Source organism: Erythrolamprus reginae, chromosome 1 (genome assembly GCF_031021105.1).
Source record: "Erythrolamprus reginae isolate rEryReg1 chromosome 1, rEryReg1.hap1, whole genome shotgun sequence".
Lineage (NCBI taxonomy): Eukaryota > Metazoa > Chordata > Lepidosauria > Squamata > Dipsadidae > Erythrolamprus > Erythrolamprus reginae.
The window spans coordinates 136737364-136749229 of NC_091950.1; the positions used below are offsets into that span (position 1 = coordinate 136737364).

Sequence of the window (11866 nt, forward strand, 5' to 3'; positions counted from 1 at the left end):
TTAAAATTTAAAAACCCTAAAAAACAAGAGGATGGGTGGCTTGGAGGTGGGGATCTCCTCTACTCAGTCAGCCAACTCCAATGAGGTGGGCCCCTGTCGGGGTCTCAGACCTAGCAGCAGAGCCAAGCTTTTAGGTTCTTCCAGAAGGCCAGGAATGTGGAGGTGGATCTCACCTCATCTCACCTTGCTTCAATAGTTGTTGATACTTGCCCAGTGATGATTCCAAACCTGTGACTGAATCCCATGAATTCAATTAATCCCCAGGATCATTTCAGCACTGTATATATTTCCAAATTGGTGGGGAGCAGTATTATGTACCAAAATGTGACTGATTTTATCACTAGTACTAGGGGGAAATGCAGTGTAACCAGTAACCGTATCTACAGACAGATTCTGCATCATACTAAAAATGTGTCATGTGTAAAGTGAGCAGATTTTAAGATTGGGAAAGAGGGACACCATTGAGGGGGTGGGGGGAGAGCTAAAAGAAGTTTTGCCAATTTTTTTTTAGCAAAAACATTCTTTCTTTTTCTCTATTCCTTCCTCTTTTCTCTCTTTCTCTCCCTCTTTCTTTTCTCTATCTCCCTCCTTCTCTCCCACCCTCTCTCTTTCTCTCTCTCCCTTTCTCTCTTTCTGTTTCTCTCTTCTTCCCTCTTTTCTCTCTTTCTCTCCCTCCCTCCCTCTTTCTTTCTCTTTCTCTCCCTCTTTATTTTCTTTCTCTCTCTTCTTCCCCCCCCACCCTCTCTTTCTCTCTTTCTTTCTTTTTCTCTCTCTCTCCCTCCTTCCATCCCTCTCTTTCTTTCTCTCCCTTCCTTCCTCTTCTCCCCTCCCTCCCCTCCCCACGAACCCAGCCCCTTCCCCGGGGTTCAGTAGGCACTCTGGCCCAGGAGCAGCTTCATCTGGAGAGAGAGGGTGGGGCTTCCACTCCTCCTTTGAGCTCAGAGGCTGACGGGTGGGACGTCTGCAGCACAGGAGCCGCCCGGCTTCCCTGCCCAGATGGTGCCCGGGTGGAGGCAAAGGCAGGAGAGGAGGCGGGTGGGGGAAACGGGCGAGCAAAGACCCTACATAGCTGGCCGGAAGTAAGCACAGAGACCGCCGGACAAGCTGCATTGGGGTGGGGAGGGCGAGACAGCAGCGGAGGGCTTGGAATCCCCTCCCTCCAGCCTCTTCCCAAGGGGGTTGGTTGGGAGCAAAAAAAAGTGGGATATTTTTCAAAGGGAGCGGCACGCGGGACAAATAATGAAAAAGCCTGACTGTCCCGCTGAAAGCGGGACGTCTGGTCACACTGTAAGTTATGAGAAGTGGTGGAGGGCATACTCATGATGAGCCCATCTGGAAAGATCAAAGCACAAGAAAGATTGCGACATGGATTACAGAATCACAGTATTCAAATATGGATCAAAACAACAAGTAGCAAAAGCATGAATTTGATGAAAAATAAAAGAATAAAGCAGTTACGTTCTGCATCTGCTTACTAAAACCTGTATTTCAGTGGGTTCCAAACCTTTTCAGTCCTACACCCCCTTGGTGCTACAAACTCATTCTCAATACCCCACCCCCACCCCCCTCAGGTGGGCATGGCCAACTTGTAAAATGGGTCAAACTCACTTAACAAGACTTAGCTTGGCTTAGCAACCAAAATGTTAGGCTCAATTGTGGTCATCATAAGTCTTTCTTTCTTTCTTTCCTTCTTTCTTTTCTTCTTTCTTTCCTTCCTTCCTTCCTTTTTCTTCCCTCCCTCCCTTTCCTTCCCTCCCTCCTTTTTAGGGAAAAATACAGCTGGGAAAAGAATGGCAGGGAAAGAGTGGTAGGAAAAGTAGTGATTGGGCGATTGGGTGGACATGGGCGGTGGCATGGGGATAGGACCGGTTTGGGGGTGTAGTCAAATCAGCTGTCGCTGCCAGTATGGCAAACCACCTGCCACCCCTTTGGCCCCTCTTAGCATCCCCTGCCACCACCCTTGCCTCTTAGTGCCTCCTAAGTCATTCTACCACACCCCAGTGGATGGTACCACCCACTTTGGGAACCACTGCTCTATTTCTAATACATGAAGGGGTGGCAAATATGGCTCATTTACACCTTGTGAATGATTCAGGGAGTTGAAGTTCACAGGCCGTAAAGAGGCCACAGTTGCCTACTTTAATTTAAACGTAAGACAATTTATAAACAACCAGCAAAAGAATGAAATTAAAAAGAGATGACTACTTTTATTACTTATGATGAATGATTGAAATAAATAATTTCAAGGACATCAAAAGGGAAATGTCAAGTTGTGAATTTAGGACAAAATGGTAGTGTCAAGAAAGGATCTTGCATGAAATGGGCAGGAAGAAAAGAAGTAAAAGTAGAACAATCACAGGATGAAAAGTTGCATGTCCTGGATGAGTCATAGATTAATTTCCCAGTAGAATGAATAGAAGTGGACATTAAGGAAAGAAGATGTGGAAGCTACTTGGAGCAGAGGTGGTGATGTGCTGGAACTAGTTTGTACAGGCTCACATGAGCCAGTTGTTAACATTTCTGGAATTTTGTGAGCCAGTTAAAAGCAGAGTTGAGCTGCAGTGCAAACTGTACCGATCAACCCTTTGGCAGCTCATAGTGTAGTGTTGCTGATAGAAGACAGTAGAGCTATTTGTTCTATGCTTATCAGCACACCACTGAACAGAAGGATAAAAATGACGTTACTACAGAAACACGTAGAGTTACAGTAATGGGAAAAATAAAAAAAGGATGGTTGGGGGAATGAGAGTCGAATGAAATGTTGGAGGAGACATAAATCTGTAGAGAAGAAAGATTGCTGCAAAAATGTGGATGGGAAAAAGTGTTGGATAAAGCATGACGAAATAAACAGGTAGTTGCAAAGAAGTGGTGAACAAAAGGGAGGATTGCTCAATAGTAAAAGAGGAAAAGAAAAGACAGAGTGATTTTGATGGAAACCAACACAGAATAGTGGAATGCTATAGGAATATTGACAAATATTGTGGTACTATATAACTGAATATACCACAATACAAATGGAGATATATAATTCAGATATTGAAATCTGGATGTGGCTTCCATGTGACTAGGTGATTTGTTAAAAGGTATGGAGACTTAATTTGTACATGCTGTTTAAATAGGTGGTTCTCGAGTCCTCGGACGGGGCAGCATACAAATTCAATTAACAACAACAACAACAACAACAACAGTAATAGTAGTAGTAGTAGTAGTTGTTATGATGATGATGATGATGATGATGATGATGATGATGTCTAGTCACTTAGCATCTGCTCAGATTTATGACAATCCTCCAAAACTTATTACAACCTGATTTTGAATATGTGATGGCCATGTGTACACACACACACACACATAGTGGTTATCTGATTCCATGTTGGATACTTGGCAATCAGCTCACCCTTTATAGATGTTTGCAATGTCCCTCAGTCATGTGGCCATATTTTCCCCTGTTTTTTGACAGTTTCTAGTGTTTACTTCTGATTGCCAGCAAAACATATTAATCGGGTAAAACTGACTAGTTAATGAATGGGGGTTTCGCTTAATGACTGCCACATTACCTTAACAACTGTTGCTGAGCCGGGGTGGCGCAGCAGGTAGAGTGCTGTACTGCAGGCCACTGAAGCTGACTTGCAGATCTGAAGGTCAGCGGTTCAAATCTAATCACCGGCTCAAGGTTGACTCAGCCTTCCATCCTTCCGAGGTAGGTAAAATGAGGACCCGGATTGTGGGGGCAATAGCCTAGCTCTGTTAAAAAAGTGCTATTGCTAACATGTTGTAAGCCGCCCTGAGTCTAAGGAGAAGGGCGGCATAAAAATCAAATAAACAAACAAACAAACAAACAAACAAATATCATAAAATCGGTTCTGGCCATGTGTGACCTGCTTAATGACCGCAGCAACTTATAGCTATAATTCTGAGCTTAATTAAATCATAAATTGAGGAGGAGCAGGGTTTCCCAAACTGAGGTGCAGGCAAAAGCTTTTAGTTAGATTTAGATACCAAACCAGGGCAGAATGAAAAACATTACTCCTACGATAAATCCATTTCTCCCAAACTTTCATTGTATTTTTTTCATAGTTCTTTTGTGTTCATTTTGGTGTTTTTATTTTTAGGAGATGTCTTATGAAGATAACATTAAAGATCTAAAAGTTTAAGAACCCCACCGTACACAAAGGGAAAGTAGGGAGAGTGAATGCTAATCCTGTAGGATTTAGTTTGTCAATGGGGTGGAGCTTGGTAGAATTCTAATCAAAGAGTACACAAAGTGACAATGAGCAAAATGCTTACAGTGGTTAGAATGTATATATATATGTATGTATGTATGTATGTATGTATGTATGTATGTATGTGTATGTGTATATGTATGTGTATATGTATATGTATGTATATATATGTGTGTGTATATATATATATATATATATATATATATATATATATATATATTCTATATATTCTATTCCTATATATTCTATTCCTATATCTTCTTTTCTATTCTTTCTTAGATATATTTTACTATGAGTATCTCCTCTATAACCTTCATCATGTATTTTACTATGTGTACTGTATATTGATATATACTCACTAAAACCCTCATTGTGTATTGGACAAAATAAATAAATAAATAAATAAAATATGGGAAGGAAACAAGATGACAAAATTAGGTTTTGAGAAGGCAGCATTAGATAAATAGCATATACCTAAAATAAAGAATTGTATGTATAGAAATGTTTAAAAATAACAAATTTAGGAGAGACACCAACAGTTTTAAAATGTATTGGAACAAGTTATCAGTCTGTTAAACAAGAGATGAACTAGGATAAGAATCACTCCGGGAAAGGTAAAGAAGGAGAAAGAGGGAGAAGAGAAGGAATGGAGGGAAATAGGCAGGGGGAAGGAAGGAGTAAGAAGATAGAGGGAAGAGATGGAGAAAGAGGGTGGGGAGTGCAAAGAAATAAACAACAACAGACTGATGAACAGTAATATAAAATAGGTTCCAAATAGGATATTGATTTAAGAATTATTGATAAAATATATGATTATGTACATTACTGATATATTCTAAAGTATATGCATATATATATACTCTTTCTCTAATTCAGCAAACATACAATAAACTTTCCTTCTCACATTCTTTTTTATAATTTTTTTTAAAAAATTCTCCACAATTTTCATATATATATATATGAAAATTGTGGAGAATTTTTAAAAAATAAAAATAAAAAAGAACCTGAGAAGGAAGGTTTATTGTATGTTTGCTGAATTAGAGAAAGAGTGTAACAAAGAAAACTATAGACCAGTCTCTCTATGCTGCATCACATGCAAAGTCATGGAATTAATCATAAGCCAATCCATTACCACCTAGAAGCTAACAATCTACTTTCAAAAAAGCAATTTGATTTCAGGAAAAATTATCCTGCAATCTATAACTACTACACTGCAAAAACATATGGACCTCAAAACTTGACCAGGGTAAAACAATATATGCAATTTATATAGACTTCTGTAAAGCCTTCGACTCAATGGTCCATGCTAAACTACTTCTGAAACTGAAATCTTATGGCATCTTTGGACCCCTACATGACTGGATAACTGCATTCCTGTCAAACAGACAAGTAGTCAAAATAGGAAGCATCCTATCTAATCCCATTCCTGTTAATAGCAGTTTACCCCAAGGCAGCGTACTAGGACCAACACTCTTTATGCTCTACATAAATTACCTTTGCTATCAGAACACAGGTGACTGCATTCTCTTCATCAATGATGTAAAACTCTTCAACGTCACCAACAACACTGCTACCCTCCAAAAAGACCTTGACTGTGTCAGAATAGTCAAACATTTGGTAAATCCAAATCTCAACCAATAAATGCTCTGTCCTGCACATTGGCAAAAAGAATCAGAACACCAAATACAAGCTGAATAAACAAGATCTTGCAGATGACCTTCACTCTGTCAAAGATCCTGGAATACTCATATCAAATGACCTAAGTGCCAAAGCCCACTGTAAGAACATTGCCAAAAAGGCTTCAAGAGTTGTTAACCTAATCTTTCGTAGCTTCTTCTCCGGTAATATCACACTACTAACCAGAGCATACAAAACATTTGCCAGACCAATCCTTGAATAAAGTTCATCTGTCTGGACATAAATACATTAGAAAGTGTCCAGAGATATTTTACCAGAAGAGCCCTCCACTCTTCTACTCGCAACTGAATACCTTATGCAACCAGACTTGAAATACTGGGCTTAGAAAGCTTAGAACTATGTCGCCTTCTGCATGACCTAAGCATAGCTCATAAAATTGTCTGCTACAATCTGTCAATGACTACTTCAGCTTCAAACACAACAATACACGAGAACACAACAGATACAAAGTGAATCACCCCAAACTTGACTGTAGAAAATACAACTTTAGCAACAGAGTGGTTAATGCCTGGAACTCACTACCTGCCTTTATGGTTTCTGTGGAATAAGCACTTATTTCACTCTGTGGAATAAGTACTTGAAAGTGGGACAAGTTGATAAATTTGTATTTCTTGGTGGAAAATGCATGGAGGCATAAGGAAATGCATTCAAATGCTGACAGAGAGTTAACAAATATGATCAAAGGAACAAATGCTTGTTGAAAGAAGCAAACATGGTTGGGTATAAAAGCATGCTTTGGTCTACTGTCATGTGGAATGTGAGTTGAATATATCAGGAAAATCATAAAAATAAGTTGCATGCAGTGGAAAAAGAACATAATAATGTGCATGATAAAACAAGAAAAGATCAAGAGAGCAACAATGAACCATTGAGTACAAATGTATGATTTCATACAGAAAGAATGAACACAGATCAATTCTCTAAACAAATATATATGAATGGTCGAGAGGAAGAAGAGGCTGAAAGAGTCATGGCTGGATGAACTTGAATTCCTCTAAAAGAAAAGGTGGGAAGTTTAAAGAAAACAACATACATATGGACGTGATAGAATTAAGAAATGTCTTGTATGGACAGGAATAGTGTCTGATTCTCTATATATTATATTTAGTTACGTTTTCCTTTCATTGTCTAATCTCATGCCTTTTTTTGGTTTAGCTTACTGTTCTTACTCTATTTTTGCACTTTTTGTAGCATTGCTTACCCCAAAAGAGAAAGTTACGATGGTGTATACATATGTGTATATGTACATACTGTATTTTCTAGGCACACTATTTTCAGTGATGTGCAAGGAGCAACAGAATGTTAGAACAAAGTTAACAGTAGTGAACAAGACAAGATTAAAGGCAGAAGGATAATAAGCATTAGGAAGAACATATTAATATGTAAATTAAAAGTGATGAATTACCATGGGTAATGTCTACTGGGTATTTATTTTTCAAAAAATATGAAGCTTGAGAAAAGGAAATTGAAAGGGCCTGTCAAAACATCCCCAGCCTAGCGCTCTCCAGATGCCTAGAGTTGGGAATTGTGTAAGTCTAACACATCTGGACAGCAACAACATGGGATAGGCATTTCTATTCATCTTGTTCATTAGAGATTTAGTCTCATCCTTAAGATGACAGGTCATTTTTCCTTCCGAGCTGGAAGAATAAGAACACAGACGATCCCATGAACATGTTCCCACTTGAGTTTCCGCTAATATAAGGATTGAGGTATTAAGAGAAGTTCAGAATACAAGTAGTCCTTGAGTTACAACAATAATGAACCCTACCCCATTGTGGTTGTAAGTTGTAAGTGTCATGAAATGGATTGCCACGTGGCAATGTTTTTTGTGGTAGTAGTTAAGCAAATGCCGCAGTCTTAAAGTAAACCCATTGTTGATGATGACATGGTTTTGTTGCAACCCAGAATGGCTGTTCTTTATAAAAATCATCATATAACTAATCATGTGACCACAGAACCCCACAAATGGCTGTTAATAGAGCCATGTTGCTGAGCACCAAAAGTGGAGTCACGTGACCCAGGGTGGGGGGCAACCATCAGAACTTTGGATCCAGGTTGTAAACCCTCCTTTTTTCCCAGCACGTTGTAACTTCCAACTATCACTAAACAACCAGTTCCAAATCAAAGACTATCTATAGCAGTGATGTGAACCTTTTTTCCCTTGGGTGCCGAAAGAGCGTGGGCACATGCTATTGTGGGTGCTTGAGTGCCCACACCCACAATTCAATGCCTAAGGCGGTTGAAAACAGCTTTCCCCTGGCCCCCAGAGGCCCTCTGGAGGCTGGAAATGGCCTGTTTTCCAACTTCTGTGGGCCCAATAGGCTCATGTTTCTACCTCCCCAGGCTCCAAAGGCTTCCCTGGATCTGAGAGAGGATAAAAATGCCCTCCCCCACCCCCTGGAGGCTTTCTGAAAGCAAAAAACGCCCTCCCAGAGCCCCATACATGCATGTTGGAGCTAGGGCAATGGCTCGAGTGCCAGCAGATATGGCTCCACGTGCCACCTGTGGCACCCATGCCATAGGTTCGCTATCACAGATCTAGAGTGTACAAAGTGTAACACTAGATCATGACATGAAAAACCTGGGCTCTTCATAGTACCTTGACAGGCAGGCAATAGAGATCTGCCATGGCCCTCACCTTCCCTGTTGTTTGAGAGTTCCAAATTGTGGGCAGCTCAGAGAATATTTAATTTTCAGGGAAGAGGGAAAAACTCTCAAAAATATTTGGCTTTTAAGTATTTCAATTAAAAAATAATCCCCATAGGAAAGCAATGCAAACCCCTCATTTATCCCACTTCTCCTTTGCTAACTGAACAAAAGTGGAAGTTGTACATATGAGCTCATCCTACTGCTGCTAGCCCAATCTATTCTTCCCTCTTGCTCAAGATGGGGCTCAAAAGTTGCCAGGTTGGAAAGAACGTAGACGGAATGAACAAGTCCTTCAAACCCACGCCTACCCTTAAAGCCTCCAGCACTCATTTAAATTATAGCATGTGCAACCATAAGCAATTTTTCAGAAATAGCAACTCGAAAAGAAATACAGTCTCCTTCATCAACGTGTGCCAGTCTATTCTTGCAGATAAGTTGTAACTGGTACAACAAACAGGGGCGAAAGCCTCTCTCCTTTCCCTTGTTGCCCTAACTTGACAAACAAAGGGTGCACCGAGGGGCAAATCTGTTCTTCCTGTTGTGTAGCTAGAGACCCAAGCGAAGAGTCTTGTTCATTACATTTCCATGCTACGTGTTTCCAAATTCTTCTTCCCACACATATTCCATAAGGCAAAGCGCTTATTCTTCTTCACAGCAGCCAATTAAATATTTTATTAGTACCTTGGTTTTGTTGGCTGGGAAATGAGAACAAGAGAGGATTGCTTTCCAAAATCTGCAGAGTGTATTTGGAATTCAGCAGCAGTTCCCACCCAGGTCATCCTTCTCACTTCAGGTTCCCACGCCGTCGCTAACCATTCTGGCTTAGCATATATAGTCACGTTCTGTCTCTTAAAAGGAAATGCTGACTTCTTGAGAAAGATGAAACATCTTTACCTGCCCAAGTTATATATTTGTAGTAAAGGGTGTTATTCATGACAAAAATGGCTTTCCAGGCTAAGGGACTTTACAGTAATGTTCTTTACAATCAAGTGGAACATTTTTGCTATGCTTCACTGTAGCTCTGTAGATGAAGTTATTAGTCATTTGTAACTGTAAAAAGTCCATTGCTCTATTTCTCTCAAACAGACTCTCAGCATTTCCTCAGACATCATTATAAATACAATAAATTGGACTGCCAACTCTCTTTCTAATGTTCAACTGAAGAAAGACGACAAACAACTCCCCAAATAGCAAAGCTTGAAGTTGGGACGTTATTTTTTATTTATTCCTCAGCACTTCCAGGACCGTGACATTTGACCTACAAAAAGCATTAAATTGGTTTTGAAATTATAGAAGCTGAAGCCATTGCAAGGGTGAAACACTAGATTGCAATGGCTAATATTTATTTATTTATTTATTTATTGGATTTGTATGCCACCCCTCTCCAGAGACTCGGGGCGGCTAACAGCAATAATAAGACAGCGTACAATAATAATCCAATAATAAAAACGATTAAAAACCCATTAATATAAAAACCAAACATACATAGAGACATACCGTGCATAAAATTGTAAAGGCCTAGGGGGAAAGAGTATCTCAATTCCCCCATGCCTGGCTCAGAGAGACTCATCCCTTTCTACAGATTTATCTATTCCTTTGGACCCATTGAATATGGTGACCATTAAGCCACAGTTCACAACATTGAATGTCATTAGTACACTACGCATGCTTGCCATACCAAAAAATATCATTTCACTTGACCACAAAGGTGTTGCATTTTGGAAATGGAGATGGGCCTGCCCATTTATGCCTTGTGTGGGATTTCTGAATTTTACTTTCAAGTTCACAGCACCAGACCCCAGAATTTCTAAACAAGATCACCCACAATAAGGAGGAGAGTAAAATGCTTTTGAACCATCTCACGGGGTCTATCCTATGTGAGAGCTCAAGCCTTAGTTGATCAGGTCATAAGTTCCAAACTATTTAAATACCCCATTTACTTGCTTACAATTTGCCAGGCAACTAAACATTTTGTGCACACAGGATTCTTGCTCTGAAATAATTCTGGGTTGGCTCCCAATAAAGGGTATTTCAAAATGCAGTTTGTACACCTTTTCACCAGATATTTATAAGACTTGCCTGTTCCCAAGCAGACTAATACTTTCTGCACCAGGATATGCCCTCCTGCTTACAATAGCCAGAGCCAAAATACAAAGCTGTCCCGCCCATGCTTAGAACAGTTCAACACCAGCTGCCTTATATTAATCAAAATGGAAAGGCAGTAGAAGAGAGAGAAAGAGAATGAGAACGAATAAGACATACAGTGCTTGGCATCTTGGATTTCTTGTTTCCTTGCAGCATCCTCTCAGAGGTGATGGAGAGAATATCCCACGTGCCTAAGCTTGGGGCTCTCGAAGTCCCAAAGGCGACCAGATGGGCAGTTATTTCCTTCTGCAATCACCTGGAATGATTAAGCTCTACTGTTCAGTAACTGTTGGTATGAGCACAAGCAAGGCTTGGCTAGGCTAGGTTAGGGCTGGGCTGGGCTGGGCGCTAACAGTTAGTTCCACCCACTGATGTTATCCAACCGGTTACTTTCCTTATTGTTAGGTTTTCCTTTAGAAAACAAACTTTGAAAATCCACAAGACAAGTTTGAACTTTCTGTGGCAGTGATGATAGAGCTCCTTCTGCAAGTTGCCAGAGGGAGAATCCAAGCTCCTCAGTCTTTCTATCCAAAACAAACTCAACTCACATCTCAAATTTTAAGTCACTTTTAAGCAGAATGGGATATTTTTTTAAAAAAAATACTGAGTTAAAAAAGGGGCTGAATCGTGGTCATATCATTTGAACCATTTCCTCTGTTAATTTGCAACATTTTATCTATCTATCTATCTATCTATCTATCTATCTATCTATCTATCTATCTATCTATCTATCTATCTATCTATTCATTTGTCCAATACACAAATACATAGGAAGAAAAATAGACATGTGATAATATAAAAGAGGGTGAAAGTGAACTTAGAGGAGAGGATATATGAAAGGAAGAGAATATATAAGATAGGTGAAAGAAAGGAAAGACAATTGGACAGGGGATGAAAGGCACTCCAGTGCACTTATTTACGCCCCTTATTGACCTCTTAGGAACCTGGAGAGGTCAATCGTGGAGAGTCTAAGGGAGAAGTGTTGGGGGTTAGGGTTTGACACAATTGAGTCCGGTAATGAGTTCCATGCTTCGATAACTTGATTGTTGAAATCATATTTTTTACAGTCAAGTTTGGCGCAGTTCGTATTAAGTTTGAATATGTTGCGTGCTCTTGTGTTATTGCGGTTGAAGCTGAAGTAGTCATTG

The 11866-nt window shown here is 39.9% G+C and overlaps 1 protein-coding gene across 2 annotated transcripts in view; it reads right to left on the bottom strand.

Annotated features, from left to right (window-relative positions):
* Positions 1–11014, bottom strand: part of PKP3 (plakophilin 3) — a 95556-nt gene extending 84542 nt beyond the window's left edge. For both annotated transcript variants that reach the window (XM_070766232.1, XM_070766223.1), the window contains exon 1: positions 10836–11014. In XM_070766232.1, coding sequence (XP_070622333.1) covers positions 10836–10874 — 39 coding nt within the window. In that variant the 5' untranslated portion in view covers positions 10875–11014. The remainder of the gene's footprint in view (positions 1–10835) is intronic.
* Positions 11015–11866: the final 852 nt, after the last annotated feature.